The 20,145-nt window shown below is 52.1% G+C and overlaps 4 protein-coding genes across 4 annotated transcripts; 2 read left to right on the top strand and 2 right to left on the bottom strand.

The window, feature by feature from the left end:
* The first annotated feature begins 969 nt into the window (after window positions 1–969).
* On the top strand, window positions 970–1,958 carry BZA05DRAFT_203849 (uncharacterized protein). Its single transcript, XM_051479526.1, has 2 exons — window positions 970–1,114; window positions 1,176–1,958. Exon 2 carries the CDS (start codon window positions 1,182–1,184, stop codon window positions 1,791–1,793), a length of 612 nt encoding a protein of 203 aa, XP_051342657.1. The 5' UTR covers window positions 970–1,114; window positions 1,176–1,181; the 3' UTR covers window positions 1,794–1,958.
* A 926-nt stretch (window positions 1,959–2,884) lies between these two features.
* Window positions 2,885–4,620, bottom strand: BZA05DRAFT_416192 (uncharacterized protein; the record flags this gene model as incomplete). The annotated part of the gene is made up of 8 exons (XM_051485368.1): window positions 2,885–3,048; window positions 3,084–3,248; window positions 3,567–3,643; window positions 3,732–3,823; window positions 4,109–4,200; window positions 4,247–4,308; window positions 4,349–4,387; window positions 4,610–4,620. 8 exons carry the CDS (start codon window positions 4,618–4,620, stop codon window positions 2,885–2,887), a joined length of 702 nt encoding a protein of 233 aa, XP_051342656.1.
* A 1,943-nt stretch (window positions 4,621–6,563) lies between these two features.
* BZA05DRAFT_388887 (uncharacterized protein) lies at window positions 6,564–7,203 on the bottom strand. The gene is made up of 2 exons (XM_051482712.1): window positions 7,003–7,203; window positions 6,564–6,931 (listed from the first exon to the last, which is right to left on the bottom strand). Exons 1-2 carry the CDS (start codon window positions 7,166–7,168, stop codon window positions 6,840–6,842), a joined length of 258 nt encoding a protein of 85 aa, XP_051342655.1. The 5' UTR covers window positions 7,169–7,203; the 3' UTR covers window positions 6,564–6,839.
* A 3,160-nt stretch (window positions 7,204–10,363) lies between these two features.
* BZA05DRAFT_471578 (uncharacterized protein) lies at window positions 10,364–11,019 on the top strand. Its single transcript, XM_051487969.1, has 2 exons — window positions 10,364–10,641; window positions 10,704–11,019. Exons 1-2 carry the CDS (start codon window positions 10,476–10,478, stop codon window positions 10,793–10,795), a joined length of 258 nt encoding a protein of 85 aa, XP_051342654.1. The 5' UTR covers window positions 10,364–10,475; the 3' UTR covers window positions 10,796–11,019.
* Window positions 11,020–20,145: the final 9,126 nt, after the last annotated feature.

Below are 20,145 nucleotides of genomic sequence, written 5' to 3'. Positions count from 1 at the left end.
AGCACTCGATTGTTGAAGGTGACTTGGAGGTCGGATTCTTCTGGCATACCGCTGGGTTCGTGGTCGCTGTGGTTTGGTAAGGCCGTATGCGATAATAGATTGATGTTCTCTCTCTCTGGAATACCGCTGGCCTCAAGTCCAATGCCCATCAGAAATCACGCCGATTCGATTGGTCTCGCTGAAGAAAGCACGCTCCTGTACTCATTAGTGTCCTGTGATTCTAGGTGGTGCGGCGATCGCGATGATGGACACGGAATTCCTACGCACATATCCTTCGCCAACAAAGAGGGTCTCGCACCGACAGCCAACTGCATACATACCGGTATGTAGCAACTCGTAGCCGCAGGAGACCGGTATCCTACATATCATCCTAGCAACAGCCCCGCCGCTCCCCATCAACATCAGCCACGGCGGGGCGAGACGAAAGTATGTATCCGAACCGCGGCGCGGCTCGCTTCCAAAATTTTGTTTCGGCGCCCTGTACTTTACCGAAGAGAGCTGCGAAACCCGGCTCAACGATATTCAAGTTGTGGATGCGCACCTTCTTTCTTCGGACCGTGTGTGTAGGTGTGTGCTGCATTAGGAAAGTCCACGCGAAAGCGCATTCCTGTGCCCCTGCCCAAACGAACAGTCGCGAGAAGCATCGCTGTATCGCTGCAACATCCATCGACACCGACACCGGCCACCGCAGAACTGACCTTTCGGACGTCGCGAGCATGGTATGCGGAACGGTGTTGCTTCGAATCTTCGATCGACTGCATCCATCGCTTCGCCGCCCCCGGTATACGGTTATATCCTCCTCCAGAAATGAGGAATGAGCTCGAGGGACTGCCTTTGAAGTTCGGTGTAGGCAACACGCACACCGTATGCCCAAATGCCCAAGACGCGCCGCTGACTTCGTTGGGTACCTATGGGCATACACACACTGGTGCCTAGGTAAGCGGAGAATTGAGACTCGAGACTCGAGGACCGGAAGTGACGGCGCAGTGCAGTGCCAGTCATGGCCAGCGAGCGATAATGCCGACGCAGCCTGCAGCTGGAGCCTGATTGTCCGGGTCTGGTAACCAAATGAGAGAAAGGGAAAGGGATCGGTGGCATCGGTGCGCTGTACGAGGTGTGTAACGGTTGGGCTGAGGGCTGAGGGCCGAGGGCTGATGATCATGTCGTGACTGCAGTTGCGGATGTCATTGGATGTCATTGGATTCATCATTCAGCCCTACAGCAAATACGGTACATACGGCACATGCATGCATTTGGAGTTGCACACGCTGCCGGTCGGTCGGTCGGTGAAAGACTCAAGGGGTGGCCCTGAAGAACGAAGAACGAAAAACAGCTTCTGCCTCAAGAGTGAAGCCTGGAAGCCCAAAGGAGCTGTTCGTTCTCGGCCCTTGCATTTGCACTTTGCACTTTCGCTGTTGCAAAGATCCATTCTCCGTCCCGACTCCCGACATCGACCAGTTCTCCTCTATCGTCGGAACAATCCTCCCAGACGAGTGCTCTCTCGAGTACATGTACCTAAAGTACCTACGCCGACTAGGTACCCAATCAGCCGCTCAAACTCGGCCGATACGGTATGCAACCAATCAGATCGAAGATCATCGCCTACCTACGGCAGTTCGGAACAGAGCATAAAGATAGAGAAGCAACCATTCTCGGCCACTCATCGAATGATCGGACACGGTGTGCGGTGTGCGGCGAACACTCCGTCCGGTCCATGTCCCACAGTCCCAGACTCCCAGGACGAAAATAAAGATGAAACCGGAAAGCCTCCTGGAGGCGGAGCGCGGAGGTGAGGGGACGGGTGGCTGCGTGGGCGTGGACTCCAACAGGCCAATCATCGGGAGAGCATCGCACGTTACATCCGTCCCATCCAGCCGTACATACCACATACGATGTGGAAGACACCGTACCACATACCGTACCCCGCTCACCCCACAACCCCCAACCCACAACAAAACAAGATTTAGATTCCCACATACCGGGCTTTCCGTGCTGCTGCTGCCGTGCTGTGAATGTGAATGTGAATGTGAATGTCGGCAGTTCTTGTTTGCAGCATGGTGTATGTAGGCATCTTTGCCTTACTCTACGTACTCTACTCTACTCTACGTGCGAGTACATACTCCGGAATACTGTACTTCCTTCGCTGTCTACAGCACACCGCAACATACCTCAGCTTCCGCCGTCTTCCATGCCCACCCCGCCCCGTCCCCCCTACCCCCTCCATCGCCTACATTCCACCACCCAGGAAACCGCATTCGCGAGCCTATCATGATCCTCTCCGCCACTTCTCCTCCGAACACAGCATTTCTGCACCCCAGAATTCCCCATCCATCATCCATCATCCATCATCCATGCACGCCCTCTTCACCTCACCTCCGTTGGCTGGCTGTGTTCCCTGCTCATATCCCGGCGCCAGCCCCAACTAACTAACCCCCGCCTGTTCCCGCAAACATGTTGCAGCCAGGTATCTATCTATAATAAAGAACACAAACATCCAGCGGGAGGCGGGAGGGAGCGAGTCGTATGTGTTCGGTCGGTTTGCGGGCGGGTTGGACTGTTGGAGCGTGGAGGAGGGAGATCTTTTTTTTTTCGTTTCCATTTTCATTTCCGCTCTGTTCTGTTCGGAGGAGGATACTTATTGACGAGATTCCCCCCCTGGGATCCAAGGCGGGGAGCGGAGGGGGATACTACTACTGCCGCAATCTGGATTCTGCACGAACGCTGTAAGGAGGCCTCAACTACATACTTACGCAATATCGAGACTTTGATACTTGGATCGCCGCTGTGGGGAACGGAAGAATCGTCGGTTGAATCAAGAGGTACCGATATCGCTGCCTTTCATCGTCGTAAGATCTTCCCTCCTCCATATACCCGTCACTGGCAATTACTTATCCCTCTCTCCCACAGGCTTCAACTCCTCCATCTCCACCTCCATCACCACCCACGTCTCTCCTACCCCTCCAACCTCTTTCCAACAATGCTCCTCCCTCACCCCCTCTTCCCCCTGCTGCTCCTCCTCGCTCTCCTCCTTCTCCCCCGCACCCTCGCCTCAGCCACAGCCGCACAATCCGGCATAGACTCACCAATAATCACAGCCCCCAAAGCACCCGCCAGCCTACCGACGGCACTGGTGATCGACACGCGCTCGGCGCCTGTGGCAAGCATGACTGTTGGCAATTTCCTGGGCGAGATCTCGATGAGTCGTGCGGACGGGGGTGTGCCCACGCTGCGCGCGGAAGCTACGGGTGCTGGGGGTGGGGGGAGTGGGAGTGGGGGGGGGAGTGGGAGACCAGATAGTGGTGGATGGCTGCGGGTGGTTCTGGTGGGCGTGGCGCTGGCGGTGGTGGTGGGGTGAGGGCTGAAGGGTGAGGGTTGACGGCGGAGATGGGGTGCTGCTGCGGGATGCGGGAATAGTACGGTATGGGGTTTCACGGAGTTGGGGGATATACTCTAATACGGCGGCTGCTGGCGCGCATGGTTGGTTTCGCGGGGAAGGGGTCGCGCTTGGAAGTTGATGTTGCTTGCTTGTGACGAGTCCACCCCCACTTCGGCGTCTAGTTACGTACGCATCACTCGACAGGCGCTTGGAAACTTGGAAACTTGGAAACTTGGAAGTGCCGGAGGCTGGAGCTCGCCGCGGTGGCTGCGCTTCACGAATGTGTCAGTTCCCCGGACTCAATGATTCGCGTTAAAGGGTGTGTTCACTGACCTTTATGATAGGTAGTACGTACTTTCGGTAGAGACATTGAGTATCTGGGGAATCCCACGGGGGGTGCGGGGGCAGAGGGGGCCGGAAGCCGCAGGGGAGGAAGGTTTTGGGATGCTATGCGATACATGGTATGGTGGAAACTATCAGTGGCATGGATGGGCCGAAGATATTGCGCACCTATGTACAGCCTGCGTTACAAGTCGTCGTCGTTGTGGTAATCCAGGATCGTACGTCGGGTGTACTATAATCGAGGACGAGTCGAGTGACGTGAACCACCTGCCCCTAGGCCAAGCGCCCGTGAATTCGTGAAGCTGTCTCGCGAGTGTCGAACCGGCGTTTTGCTACCCACCACACCAACTCCGAAACCCCGCGCGGCACGGATGATGAGCCAGCGCTTACGTTACGTTCCAATTCCCAGCTTCCGAGTGCTACCTCATGCCAGAACCCAGAACCCAGAACCAGACACCCCCCGTGCTGGTAGTAGTTCCTACCTATCAGATAATTAGGTACAATGGTAGAGTACATAGCAAAACCAACCGTGACTCGTGAATCTTCGCAACTCGGCTGCGCCACGCTGCGCCACGCTGTACTCGGAGAGCCTGCAGAGCATTAGAGTTTCTGAGTCTCTGCCTGGGCTACCTATCCACCCGGCTCTTCCGAGAACGTGCCCGGAACGATCTTGGTAGGTAGGTGTGTATGCAGTTTCATCCATAGACCCACCCGAGGAGTCGTAAGGTCGCGAACTCGCACCGCGACTCGACTCGACTCCTAAGTTCCTGCGCCACCTGCAGGTATGAAGGCGGTCACAGTGGGTAGGAAGGGAGTGCGACGGGGCGTAATAGTCTAGATATGAGGCTGCATGTGAAATAATTTGAAGATCGATCGAACGAACGAACGCACAAATGGTACATAGCCGGTAGGGATAGTCATCGAAGCGGAAGTTCGTGACTTGTGACTCGTGAGAAGCCGATTTGACCTCCGCCTATGTTTGTTTATACAACCATGATCTGATAAGGTCGAATTCTACGATGATCATACAAAAAAAACTCCGCTTAACTACGTGGGAGGACGAGTGATAAAGTATGCTCCTGGCAGTGCCGCATTACATGTACCCGTGCGAATGCCGGTATGTCTGCATACGCTCGCCTCCACTACAACCAGAGTATTGAAAACCGAGGTCGTGGTGAAGGGATGCACTTTTGATATACGTCCATTGATAATGGCAAATTCCAGGTCCAGGTCCAGTATTTGCTGCATTTGTTGGTCCGTGCCGGGACCGCGAGTACGTGATCCCGTCTCTTGCTCTTCTGTACGGCCTGAATTACGTCCGCAATCCCTCCCTACACGGCTCCCAGTCGATTCCGGCTGGTCCGTTAGTATCCGCCGTGAGCTAGTCCATTAGTATCCGACGCGTTTGTCGTCGAGTTGGTGTTGTCCGGTTGGTGTCATCCAGTTGGTCCCCAGGTTCCCATTCCAAACGTCCCCCATGAGCCCACGTTGTCACAGTCAAGGTATTGAAAACCAAGAAGTGGCATATGGACGAATGCCGCTGTACTTTCTTTCCGATTGGCGCCGGTAGTGTCGTGTCCTGGTGTTGGTGATGGTGGTGTTGGTGGTGGTGTTGGTGTTGGTGGTGAGGAAGAGGAAGAGGAAGAGGAAGAGGAAGAGAAAGAAGGAAGGGAAGTAAGTAGAATGTGTGGGGCAGAAGAGGGAGCCCTAGGGCTAGTTGTGCTTCGAAGGGTCGAGTGATACTGTCACTAGCTAGCAGAACGGCCCTTCAAAAAGCAAGACTCACACTCCAGGTCATCCGGCAGCGGGGTCTCCATCCCGGCCGGCCAGAGTGGGCAAGAAAGGAGTGCGACGGTTCGCCATAGTCTAAATAGGCTGCTTGCGAGATAATTTGAAGATCTCTCTCCCTCTCTTTGAGGAGGAGAAGAAGAGTCCACCTAGGTGTTCCACCCACCTACGGAACAGGAGAAGAATACCCGCAATAGTACAACCCGCTCGGCACAACGCATACTACCAGCGAATAGTCCCGCGATGGAATGGAACGGAGAGGAGAGGCGACCGTAACTACCAGCTAGTCATAGATAAGCACTCGCGTACGCAGTCGCAGTCGCGTGTGTGCGAGGATATTTCACCACGGTCTGGACTCTGCATAGGCCCGCGCACAATCAATGATGGATAGAAAGTGTAGATCCGATTCTGCGACAGTGTTCGTGGATGATCCATGTTTGCCACGCCGCCACGCCACGCCCGCGCGCAATGCTTTTGTATCAAGTACTCTACCCACGCGTGCCTATACATCCATCGAGTGACTATCGATCGTGATCTTCACGATCCACGAACCTGGACAAGGCGCAAGGCTCGGATATCATGGCTTATAGATATGTTATAGATTGTCTCACGCCCGGCTTGGACGAGTAACTATATATGGCTGATAGGATTACTATATTGTGGGCTACAGGGAAAATGTCGGGTGTGATGAAACCTTAAGTAAGTAGGCAAAGGACAGGTGAGTGACATCGGGGTACGGGGTGCTTTGGACGGCATGGAGGTTTTGGGAACACTATCTAGGTAGCTGTCGGATACAAGATGTTGGAGAGAACCTGGAAAGACTATGTTGTGAAGAAATTGATTAGGATTAGGATAGATGCTCTGACGGGAGCTGGTAAACTACTTTACCGTCTAGTACCCAAGGGGGGAGTTGTGGGTGATTAGATCGGCGAAAGAGCGTACTTTGTAAGGCGGTCGGATTTGCGGCGTCCAGAGCGGTCGGAAGCCGAAACCGCCAATAGTCAACCCGAAACTTCACAACCCAAAACCCAAAACCTCACGATGCACGAGCAGCCAAGATTCAAGCAAAGGTTTTATCATCTGCCGAGTAACTACTAGTACATCCACCAACCGCCAACCAATTACTCCCAGACCCGTTTCCTCCACTCATGCCCGCAATAACAGATCATTAAACGAATGTCAACATAAAGACCTCCGATCCCCATACCGTTCACTTCCGAGATACCCTTCCAATCCACCAGCCTAGCCCCTCCCGTGTTCCTCCCCTCGAAATCACCCCCGATCCTCCCGATCCCCCCTCGCGATTTCGCGCCGGTCCGTGCTGCTGACGGATTTAGGCGGCGATGCAGCCACCGATGTTGATGAGGCCGAGCTGGTTGACCTCGCAGCACTGGTTGCTGCCGCCGAGGACGGTGAGGTCGCAGACTGGAGAAGTGTTAGTACTGTTGCTCAAGTTCTCCGGAGAAAGAGCCGGAGGAGGAGGAGGGGATACTCACTGCCGATGAGGCAGGTGATGCCGCCGAGCAGGCTGCTGCAGCAGACCTTCTTGCCGGTGGTGCTGTCGTTGATGGTGCAAGAATCGCCGGACGAGCCGGTGGGAATGGCGACGGCCGAGACGGCGGCGGCGGCCATGAGGGTGGTGAAGATGGTGGAGAACTGCATTTTGATGGGAGTGATTGAGGGTGGGGGTGGTTTGGAAAGAGGAAGATTGGAAGTGATTGGAGTGAAGGCTGATGAGGCTGTTGTGAGGATGAGGATTGATGAGGATGAGGATGGGAATGGAAGCTACGGTTGCGGATGTAGGTTTATATACGCCTTCAGCTCCTCTTGAAGTCAAACTTGTTGGCAGGTTGTTAGGGACGTTCTCAAGGTGCTGATGGGTTTGGCTGATTGGTCTGGCTGATGGTCTGGCTCGACGAGAACGGCTTCCGTACTCTTCCCGTGGCGGGAGATAGCGTCCGTCCCTATTGTCGATATCGCCACTATCATCGTCACTAGTCCATCTTTGACCACACGGAATCACCGAGTTCCAAGTTTTTCTTCATCTCCATGAAGAATCGGGTCTTGAGTGATGGGGAACCGGTTGCAGAATCGCCAACGATGGAATGTGCCGTGAAGGAACTACGGGGGAGAGGGAGTAATCCGCGAGTGATCTTCAAAATACGTCTCTGTTGCGGCAGGTACGTTCTATTCCTGCAGTCACAATTTTACGTGCACCCCTGGTTACATATGCAGTGATAGTTTTGTTTGTTTTCCTTGGACAGCCAGGAGTAGGACGTTGCATTAGGGTCGGCTGTTATAGTTGATGAACTTGGAAGCATGGCCGGCCGTACATCTTATGCGACGTCTATATTGGTAGATTACGGATGCTGGGTGTGGAGACCAGCCCAACAAACGGAGACGAGGGGCGAGACTCTTCCAGTCTTGATCTCCGAAGTCCACCTGTCTTCAGTAGGTACCACAGGTTCATCCTAGCAGTTTTCCATGATACATGCACCCCGTTTCGGTTTCTTGGTTATCAACTTATTATTACCTACGCTGCTTTACTCCTGTAGGAACTGGAACCGTAGTACAGATGTATATTTGACGTCTAACTTCAGCTAAATATATTACTTAACAAGCAAGCCTTCGATCACCACGGGCTATGAATCCGCGGTTCATTCATGGTTTATCACCAACAACTACTTGTCCACACTCAATATAATAGGTCACGCAGGATGACGTGCCAATCTGGGAACGAGGGAACCCCCCACGAAGTTCAGGCTGAACAGAAGATTGCGTTCATTAGCGCCTCTCACGAATGCGCACACTCTATATCCTACATAATACCAACATACATGTTCTTATGCGTCCAGGCACCCGTCATCATTCGCCGAATTAGATTTTTTCCCCAGAACGGAACCGAATGTCTCAAACCTGATTCGGACTCGGACCACAGAGACGAGATCGGAAGCGGATGGCGACGTTGGCCGTTGCTCCGTCAGTCCGGTGATGTACGTGTATGTACGTACTCAGGGGTTCACCGCCACGCATGATGTCTAGCTGGCCTCAGTCCAGCGCTCCCAACGGACCATTTAGTGCTCAATTCCGGGCTCTAAGGAGAGACAAGACAACACGGAACCAGGTACGCAGGCGCACCTTCATTAGGGGGAGCAGGGGTGGGGGATGTAGGGCTATCCCCACCCGTGGCCCTTTCCGTGTCCGTTTCCGTCCGCGTATTTTTGCGATTTCGGACCAAAGCAAGCTTTGATCGCCCACCGGGGTATGCAAGGAAGAGGAATGCTCCGCATAACTACTCCACGTAGCTTCCGTGTTGCTGATCAGCGATCTGAACGGCAGTTGTACACGGCCCGCCGAAAATCGGTGCCCAAACCGGCTGTTACTGTATGATCCTTGGTGATTCGGTGCAGGAACCCCTAGGGGTTGATTGAGTGGCAGGCATCCTTGTATATCGATGCAGCAAAGTGTGTCGGCAGATGGAACAAGCATGAAGCTGTTATAAAATAGTTACGTCTGGGGGTAGTGGCTGGTCGATCACTGCTGTGCCACATCTCCAAGAGCACACATGGTGTTACCTGATCCCCGGTCGAAGAACCAGTTACATACAGCGGGCAAATCGTGCCGCCGAGCCGCTAACAGGACGAATATTGAACAGAGCGGAGCGCATCGGCTGGAGACGGTGGTGCGTGGAGTCAGAGAGTTGGTTGGTCCGGTGTGAATACCGAGGTTGTACGGTGATGAGAATACATGTCTACGAAACTGAACCCGAGAACCTTACTGGTGTTTCAGAGCGTTCTACAGAAACGCTGATGAACGCGGCTAGGTAGCTGATATCATGACGGCGTAGATATTCCCAGGTATTCTTAATACTGGCATGTCGGTAATTGCAATGCCGACATCTGGTGCCTTCCAGCTCGGGCCAGAATAACGAAGGCCGCAAATTGAACGGACTTTCAGGAGGCTCTTCTTGTTTTATGCACTTTAGTTCGTGGCTTGCAAGGTTCTCCGGGATTGAGATGTGCGAGGCCGAGGCTTCTCATACACGAACCGGGCCGTCTGCCATGGACATTGGCATTCACCATCGCCATCCTACCAACCACCACTTCGCTGCAAACAAATCCGTCATCGACGAAAAACCAAAAGCAGTAATAATTGACATCAAGTTGGCAAAGTTCTAACCAACCATATCTCCAGGTACAGCGCTGCAGGAAGATAATCTTCAGTGAGACTTCGAGTGTTCGTAGCCGGCACCATAGCTGACTCTACGTAGATGAAGTGCCGGACGAAGGGCTCCATGATTCGTAGATCTGGTGTGCTGTTCATTTTCTCTGTTGGCTAGCAAATTGTGCTTTACAGTGAATCGCCACCTCTCATTTTGCGACTCCCACCGTAGATTGCCCGTGTGCAGAATGGATGGAGACTTTCGAGCTGAAAACTTGAAGATCGTCGCCGCACTCTGTCGCCACCGCCGATAGGGATCGCTGTGACACCCTTCTCCTTTTCTTCGCAGGAGATGGGGAGGGGAGAACCCACGAAGTATCCTGTTTGCACTGCCGGTCAGATAGGTCTCCAGCTTCCCCTTAGCGCCTAGTTATGCAGTATTGACCGCGGTAGGAGAGAAGCGGAAGGGGCTGCAAACACGCATAGACGCCTCGGGCCAGCCTATCCAAGAAACTCAGAATAGCTGCGCTATCTCGCTCCTATCTCCCGTCACAGGAATGATTCGGAAGCTGTCCTCCGTTGAGCCTAGCTCATTAGCTCCTCGAAACCATTCCTAACAATTGTAAAATCAAGAGGAATACATGGTGTATATAAACCTACATCCGCAACCGCATCTTCCATTCCCATCCTCATCCTCATCAGTCCTCCTCACAGCAGCCTCATCAGCCTTCACTTCACTCACTTCCAAACCTCACCTCCAAACTTCCCTCTTTCCAAACCACCACCACCCCCAATCACTCCAATAAAAATGCAGTTCTCCACCATCTTCACCACCCTTATGGCTGCCGCCGCCGTCTCGGCCGTCGCCATTCCTGCCGGTGGCAGCGGTAAGACCTGCAACATCAACGAATCGACGGAGGGCAAGGAGGTCTGCTGTGTTGGCCTGCTCAGTGCCATCACTTGTCTTATCGGCAGTGAGTATTCTCTCCTCTTTCTCCAGTGAAAGCAACAGTATTAACACATTTCCACCCACCAGTCTGCGACGTCACCATCCTCGGTGGTAGCAACCAGTGCTGTGAAGTCAACCAGGTCGGCCTCATCAACATCGGTGGTTGCATCTCCCTTTAGAGCCCGTCAGCAGCACGGGACCGGGAGGATTTGGGAACAATTTCGAGGGAGGAACATGGAGGGCTAGGCTGGTGGATTGGATTGGGATGGATTTTGGAAGGCTATTTGGGAAGAGATCACTTGGAGAGAATGGTTTTTATGTTGACACTCATTCGATTTGTATTGGGGAGTAATTGGCTGGCCGTTGGCGGATGTACTGGTACTCGACAGATAAAATCTTTGCTCAAACTTCTTTTGCTGTGAATTCCCGCTGTGTTTCCACCACCGCCTTTTCCGAACAGTCCATCTTTCCTGATGGCCTGGCTATTCTACGTCTGTACTCTACCGACAACCATCGATCGGGTCTCTGGAGGATATGGATGATCAAAAAAAATCCGATGGCAGGAAGAGAAGAATGGTGGGAATCGGCCTTCAAGGCCACGCCGAGTAATATATCTTGTGGTACGTGAAGATGCAACCAGGGACAAGAGGCGAAGTTACGGGCCGAGCGTCAGCCACGGCGATAGATCTTCAAACAATATATTGTCCCGTCTTATCAGTTGTGCTTTCGTGTCTCCGCCGACATAAGGAACGCGCGTGCCATTATTGCTAGTATGCATATGGACGTCACGTGGCATTTGAATTATAACATAATCAACGGCACTTACCACATCATTCAGGGTTTGGGTAAGCACGCGTCGGAATGGGTTGGAGGCTCTGCCGGACTGGCGGATGCACGAGGCTGATTGGGTTAAGAAGAGGCTTACCCGTCCGGTGAGCTCCGTCTCTGCCACCAAGGCCGAAAGCTTGGTACAGCACTAACCCGTATGCGGTCCGGCGAAGTACCGAGCAACGAGTGAAGTACCGAGGCAAGCGAACGCGAACGCGACAGCGAGCTTAGAACACAACTGCTTGCTTCACGGTGTTAAGCCTCTGTTGCGGTTACGTTTTATTCTGCTTGAGTACCTACATCCTTAGTACCTACATCCTTCACCCGGCCGTAACTATAGTACAGTGTTTTCCATGGTTCATCTGTGCTCGATCATATCTGGTTATGACAGTAGATTACCTTCAGATCCCATCTTCCGGAGCTTCACCGTGTATTTTTCCGTGTTCATCATAATGCAGGGGCTTTGCAGCGCAGAGGAAAAGAAAAATCATCAACTTATGTCACCTACAGCCTTGCTAGAGTCTAGACTATGGCCAACCAAAGTCAGATAATCTATCCTTACCCGCCTACCCGCCTGCCCGCCTTGCAGAATTTGTGAGTGGGGACTCCGCTACTAAACATCCCGTTGCGGGTGCCGCTTCAGCTACCATGGAGAGGGAGAACATCAATTTATTGTTACATGGGGCCTTTACTAGACTATGGCGACCACCAACTTACCCCAACTACCATAGAGAGAGAGATCTTCCTTCTTATTTCGCATGCAGCCTATATAGACTATGGCGAACCCAGCTACCATAGAGTGCCAATGACAATTTCTTTCATAAGCGTTGCGCGAGTGATGGCGCATGAATGTCCGCACCGAGCAAACGCCTTCGCACTATTGGAACAAATCGGTATTCATCCATTTTATCCGGAGAATAGCCAGGCCTTTTTTTTGTGGTGATGAATCCCGTAAGCTGGCCAGCGAGAAAAAAATGGGAAGAATGTGGAGGGCAAAGTCCGAAATCTGCTGATTTATGCGAAAAATCGAACCACTATTGGGATTGCATGACATAATCCATGTACAGATACTGACAGCTTTGTGATTTGTGGCAACGAACTCGGTAGCCCTTGTCTGGCTAGTTCGGGAGTCGGGTGACCGATCGAGATTCGATTGTCCTTTGAGTAAATCCGCCGCGACGTTCTGTTAATAGAGGACCCACAACACCCAACAGCGGTGTTCCCTCTGGTCCGGATTCGGCAGATACATCAGCATGCACAGCTGCAGCCGCATTGGTCTGGAGGCGCGCACACGGTGGAGTAAGTTACGACCGAGTTGGATAAACCCCCGAGGACTTTGTACCCCGTTGCCTGGAAAATGGACGTACCGTGACCTCCGGTTCTCGCCGGATGCACGGCGGGACCATTGTAGTGCAAGTATAGGTTGATGATATTCCCCTGCCGGGGGTGCCGGTTTCATGGGTACGTGGGGTGCGGGCCGCTGGTCGATTGGAGGGATAGGCCGTGTGTGACTCCACTGCACGGACGGATGAGCCCCTGTTCTTGTGGTCATCTGGGAACAATATTTGGAGTCACTGCTACATTCTTGCCGGAGCAAAAAGCGGGGTATTTGGACCGCTGTAGGCCCCTATGGGCGGCAGGTAAAAGTTGAATTCGTCACCGGAAGTAGCCCTTTGGCATTATTGCCCCCTTCTGCACGGATATGTGTGTACATATCATTACATAGCTGATCCCTTGGATTCTCCTTTCTTTCGATTCCTGCAACGGTGAAAACAGTCTGCAGGGACTCGGCAACAGAAAAGCGGCACAGGAAAGCGTTTGTATTCATGATTTCGTGGATGGATGCATCTAGAAGATGGGGTTTTCGTTTTTTCTGTTTTTCAGGAACGTTGCAGGGAGTCTCGGCCGCTTGCGGGGGATGCAGATCTTATATTCTGGCATATTATAGCAACTAGCGGCTCTTCTGCTAAAGTAACCTCCGCAGTTATCGCCTATAGTAAACATACAGGCAAGTCTTGTCGAGAATCCATGGACGTAGACAGAAGCAAAAGTGATGTCTAGAAAGGATATGACTGCCGAGCACGTGACTGCCGTCAGTCTCCCGATTCCGTCCGCAATCATCCAAGCGCCTCTCGGCTTCCGGAAGCCGATTGATAACCATCTAGCGCTGTCAGACTGATGGAAAGGGGAAAACGTCGGAGTTTCCAAACGCGCGTCTCCGGCAACTACATGTGTCTCCGCCTTGGTCTAACTAACCCTTCGGAGCCCGAACTACAGGATGTTTGGCAGTAAACGCTAGTTCTGCTCGGTTGTATCCGGCAGGCATCCGACAGGATGCCCCGTCGCCTAGATCTTGGCGTGTAGGCTTGTAAATATACTGTAAGGCTTTATGTTGGTCAACAACACTGCCAATCTACCTGACACGTTCTTATGACCACGGTGAATCGGATTATTTGAGAGAAGAAATCTTTTTGGCGGCCAGCTTTCCACATGCGCAGCTTGGGGGACTAATTTGAAGTTTCCCCGCTGTCAACCATGTCGATCACCCGGGGAAGGACCGGAAGGCAAGAAGAGAGCAATGAAATGTGTTCTGTGAGTAGTAATATACTGTGGTGGCCATTCACGATTGGGTATTCTGTTTAATCATTGATTGCATGCAACCGACTATCTAGATCATGGCAATATATACATACACAAACTCTCCGTTTCCACGCCGATGCCCAACCCGACTCTCATCTAGCGGCCCGATGTAGCTACCCATGCCCTCCGCTCTGGCCTGTCCCAGCCCATTCAGGATTGATTTGTGGGATGTAGTGAGCCTGGGCCCTGAATCGTGTTGCGAGTTACCTTCTGTGACCGCATGCACTCAGGCGAGTGGCAAGAGCTGCCATTTCGCCGAGTTCTGGTGCTTTGATAATCCTCGCTATTAGTGAAGGTTTTCTGCACCAGAATTCAGTTCTCAACTGGACTGGTAGCTCAAGTTGCTGGGAACTATACACAAGTGACTGCCGAGCGAACATGGTAGGGTGAGAGGGTAGGGCAGTCGCCGAACAGTTGAGTGCGTTGTCTCCAGCATTGTCGAAGATATGAAGTGCTCCCTACAAGCGCGCACTGTTCCTCCAGTCTCTCGGTCGGGCTCTGGAATCTTGATCCACCATCAATGAACCGAATATCCGAATGACGTACGTGTAGAACCTGCCTCCCATAAATATTGTTGAAGTCAACCTCAGGTGTTACAAGTCATATGCAAATAATATACGTTTTCACAATGCAATATGATCGAAAAAGAGAAAAACAAGCGAAGCCCAACCAATTTCGGTTAATTTCAGTCGGCGCTATTAATGCCGAGTGCAATACCGTGAGTCATACAGCACTCGCTTACTATACGAAAGCGAAATGCTAGCTGAACAACAACTGAACTGCTATTATCGTGATCTATTCTTCGATCTCACCATTTGCTCGTCACTGCTATGAACATCGCCGTGCCGTCCTGATTTCCCCAGCATCAACTATACCTTCGATCTGGATATAATTAATCAGAAACCGGGAAAGATTCGGTGGTACTCGGTGGCGGCGATAGCTTCGCCGGATTCCGCTCCGGGATACCGCTAGCTTGCTTCGGCTTCACCGCTTGTCTGAAGGAAGTTAGGTTTCAGCTACTTCTATGTCTGCGCACGGCGGGGATCTCAAGTTCCCATCCCCATCTTCTGCAGAGGGAGAAACTTCCCGACAGCTGGCCAATACTTTCCATGATGCCCAGCCAGCCTTGCTTCATCATGCATAGTCACGTACTCCCATCACTAGGATTGAGCCTCTTGGAGCGGTGGGACGAAGCGTAGCGGTCTTAGTGACCTTCCGTGGGACGGGCAATATCGACGTGTTACCCGCCGGCCAAGAATAATACTTCACACTACGTACGGCTATCTTAACCCTTAGAGAAGTAACTTGTTTTGCGAGTGTAGCCTATCTCCAGCGCCCCTCAGACGAACCGCCCACCGCCCACCGCCCTCCTCCGCTCTTACCAAGCCGCTATCTTTTCACGACCGACATTTACCGTCGGCTACATCGCATCTTAAAAAGCATCCCCGCGGTTTCGTGAGGGTTTTGATATCGGCAGCATGGCAGACGCACGGGTCTTTCCTGCCGAACTGGTCCGCTCGTCCTCGGAAACGATGGGCCCTTCACCTTTGGGGGTCTTCCGGCGATTCCGACTGGCCTCCGACGTCCGTCTCGATCATGCTCGGACAACCCAAAACGATTGGTGGATCCGGATCAGATAACCGTGAATCGCGTCGGGCAGCCTCACCAGCGGCGGCCCTGGCCTGAGGCACCCATGAGCTGAACCAGATCTGCCGGAAACGAGTTTGCACCGCGCCTGGTCGAATCTTTGCCGATTGGACGACGCACAAAACGCTACTTTCGGCCATTCCCAGCGTAAGTACCTTGGTGCTTCATGAGGACTCTGCAGTATTCATGTCCGGTCGATTCGCACCCCCCGTCCGCAGCTCTCCGTGTGTTACGCCTGCACGTTTGCCTGGGAGAAGCGACTGATCGAGCGCATGAAGCTTGAATTTCAGGGATCCGGGGATCCGGCTTGTCGATGGTGCTCGCCACCTGTGGTCCGAGTTCGCAGCTACCAGGATATCGACGGGGAGGAGCATCAAGTTCATCGTGCAGGCTGTAACGCAGGGGCTTTGATTCATTTTTTTATTATTGTGTACGTGTTGTTTTCGGAATACTCAGTGGTATCTTCATTTTACTGTTTTGTTTTGCTGGAGGGACTCGTGGAGGTAATTAACTGAAGCGATGGAGTTTGAAAAAAACTCATGAAGCAGTATGTTCGGGTGAAGGAGCTACAGGCACATGAGAAAGAAACAAGAAACTAACCTCGAACCCGTTACCGCACCGGAGATTACAAGCACCTACCACCGGTCCTCACGACTAGGGGACTAAACTACACTCCCGTTCCTACAGGTTTGGGGTGGCATTCAACAGTGGGTCGCATGGTGTTTGGTCGCTGCTCACTTCAACTCATGATCTGCTTCCTCCGTGGTAGCTTGCGGGCTTTAGTTCTTGCCACCCACGGTGCTACGTGGATGGGGTGATAAGTATCACTACCTACATACTGTCATCTTCATTACGTGTCCGATGGTACACTGCAAACCTGTTATTTAAAGAGTATCCAAGTGATACGAGAGAGCTAGTTGCTGGTTCACGGGGCAATCCAGTATTCTCCAAGAAGCTACCTCGTACTGATATTTTGAGGTGGACATGGATTTCCCATGGAAAGCCGGGATATCTTTCTTGATCAGTGCTGTACGGTGATTGGGCTCGAGTGGGTTAGACTGCAGAGGATCGAATCATGTGGCGGGAAAAACCAATGAAATGGTTCTGTTTTTCTTGCTTGTTTTGTTTCTTTACGATCGAGTCTCCACTGCCGTGATCACCCGGAAACTCGTAAACAACCGCTTGACAAAAACTGGGTTTTCATGCTCATCTCGAGACGTCGCGTGGTTGTGATTCACGTACGAGCGCTACTCTTTCAACTGCGCATGGAACTCAGCAAGCATACGGCAGTGGTGAGCGGGAATGGGCGGTGTGGTAGAACGCTCACAAGACATCACTCGCCGTACGATCTCAATATCGTTCTTGCGTTCCTCCCGTGGAGTCTATTGGGCAGCAGCCACCTGGCTCGTCTCGGTTCATAGAAGAATACATTGCTGCGCTTACAGGCCACAATATCATCCAGAAGTGGTGTGCTACCAGTCACAATCAATTTGCACGGCATATTACCGTGAGCGCTCCGAATCAAGGGCTAGAGGATCACGGTGGCACTGTCTGAGTTCTTTACGAGTGAAAGAACTGCGCAATGCGGGGCAACAAGTATTACGAGTTGCAGCAGCACTACTTGTTGCTGTGTTGTTGGTCGTCCCGCGTGTATGCCTGGTCACTCGAATCTCGCACTCCGCAGCTGGGGATCTTTATGGCTTTAAACCTCTGTACACGAATGAAATTATCCTGGGAAGGCATCTTCTAGAAGTCTCTCTAAGCCATCTGAAAGCAGAAGTTTACAGCGTAGGAACTCATGCTCGCGGCCTGGTAGACGAGTGACGAGTCGTCGACCGGTCTCGGAATGGGTGAGGAGCCCTCCGCTCCTTCTTTGTGGGCGATGACGCTCCCGAGCAGCTGCGGAACGTATTTGATCTTGCAACTACTGGCGTCGGTGATTCGGCCGATGTGCTTGGAGCCTTGGATGGCTCGCGCGCGGAAGGGCGTGATTGCGGCGAATCTCGTTCTCGGGGTTATCCTCGGATTGGAGTCAGTGAATCACCGAGTGAAAGCGCTTGTAGTCGGCCATTGCTGTAATCCGTAACTTCTGTCTTTCGTCTCCGTTGGGTGTCATGCGCGCTATTGAAGTTATTCGGAATCGGAGGTCGGTTAGCGAGTGGTGACTGGTAGGAACTTGGAAGGGCGGGGATGGGTGGACGAGCTGCGGAATGTTGGAGTATGCAATGCACAGGAGAAGCGATGTAAGATCGATTCTGGAAGCTGGAATGTATACTTTCTAGTAGCGGGTACCATTACTAACAGAAGATGGTTCATAAAGCGGTGGGGTATTCTTTGACCCTCAAATACGACTGGAGATCGGCAGCGCTTTCCGTCAATGCAGTCGCAATGACATGCATGCTAGCGTTGCTACCACTGAGACGTCAAAGTGGAACATCTAGATGCTTAGAGTCGAGGTGATAGGATGCTACTCTGCGATCGGCTTCAGCCGGACGTGGTCTCTGAGACAACCCTCGCCGATTACTGATCCTGTGGCTAAAAGTCTTTCCTGTCCGCTTGATCTCACCCGCTGCGGAGTTGCTCCAGCAACGGTCTCAGTGTCACAGCACATTCCTAAGTTTTTTTCTCTTTGTTTCATCATCATTTGCGTCCTTTTTACTAAGTATTTACTAAGCAACTCTCAAAACCTCAGAAAAAAGAATGTCGAAAGCGAGTGATACATGGTGACTCACGATCAACGGCAATTTCAGCCGTCGTCCATCCCCCAACCCTACCTGCACACCATCTGCACTGAGAGAGTACGAAGACCTCCACTAAGTGCAGGTGAAGGTTGGAAATCGATTTAGATGCTCGGATATTTGGAATCGCTTCGTCCTGCAACGTTTTGTGTATGGTGGCATCCTCCTTCTGTTAGTTCGGGATCAAGACCGTATCAACTTTACTCCAGATCTTCTTCATCTGCCTCTTGACTGTCGCAGCTTCCTTGCGGTGTTCCACGGCGTACCATCTTCACAAGAATTTCGCTCCATCTTGATTCTCGTCCCGCCAAATGATTAGTTTTATGAGGAATCGGGAATGAATCGCATACCTATTTTGGTGATACGATTCACTTCTACATCATGGTTCAGCCTTATGCTGCGAATGGCCGCAGCAATAGTTGCGCCTTTCCTCCACCACAAAGCGCGTTCGTCACGCAAAACTATGGCTAGGTGATGCCGAGACAGATGAGGTTAATGACCATTCATATTCGCAACACCGCAGAATCACTCGACAATTTCGCGGCCATCCACACCAAATCCTTTTTGTTACGAGCATCCGAAACCAATTTTCTACCAACTCCTGGATTCTCTCCCCCCGCAAGAGACCATTTTGATGGTGAATGCCACCAGATCCTCCGAATGCGAACATTTGGAACAGACGGTGCGAAATATGTCGCTGCACCTGTCGATATCCGGACTATTGCCGCCGGGAATGTTAGCTGCAACTTGCCCTCGGCTAACAAAAGGTATGAGAATCTACGAGGGGCCATCATACCTGCAGAATTATAAATTGAGTTGTTGAGATGGAGTCGGATCCCGAGTGACTACGATATGACCGGAATGGGGGTTGTAGTCGGGCGACATGGGGTGTGTCCATGGCTGAATGAGGGTAAGAAGTGTGTTGATGTCTTCGTACCGCTATACCGGAGGCGCGAGATAATAATAATTATAGGGTGAGGTCTGTAGATGTGTCCAATTCGTGAATGTTCGGGACCTGGAAGTGATGGGCTGATTCCACAATATCACGTGGTTGCTTGGAATATTACGAATTCAAATGATTGTGGGGTGATTGTAGCTCGCACGCTATCTTTTCGGGATACACCACGGTAATATATCTCATGAGAAGTCATTCAGCCAACTTGTTCGTCTCTTTCTTCTCAAACTATCCTCCATGTCAGTGGCATCGGATATCAGGGAAGGGCGTCTTTGGCCGTACAATCTTCGGCAAGATAGTAGTGCTACTGCCAGAGGAGGCAGAGCAACGGTTTTCTGGCTAGCTTCAGCTCCGCACGAGTCTACTTGAGACGGGACTTGAGATTTTCCAAGCTCGGGATGCATTTGGTGAGTGACATTCCATGCGTCCAACGAGTGACACATTGTACATGGCTTGCGATCAACATCTCCCCCTCCTTCCAAGTTTATCCTAATTCTGAACTGTTGAAAATATATAAGTAGACAGATGATGACCTTCCATTCGATACAGGAAGAAGAACCTATCGTCCACGGCGAAGACCTCTATTTAAGACTGAGAGGCCACCTAAGGTTGGCTGCCGAACAAAGTTGGCCGCTCATCAGACGTCGCCGCCGCGTAACCATATACTCGTCGATGGTCCATCGTGGCCGCCGAGACTCTTCCACCGCCAAACCTTAACTGG

The sequence above is a fragment of the Tricharina praecox genome (genome assembly GCF_024521635.1).
Source record: "Tricharina praecox strain CBS 144465 chromosome Unknown BZA05scaffold_4, whole genome shotgun sequence".
NCBI lineage: Eukaryota > Fungi > Ascomycota > Pezizomycetes > Pezizales > Pyronemataceae > Tricharina > Tricharina praecox.
This window is presented reverse-complemented; position numbering and strand designations above follow the sequence as displayed.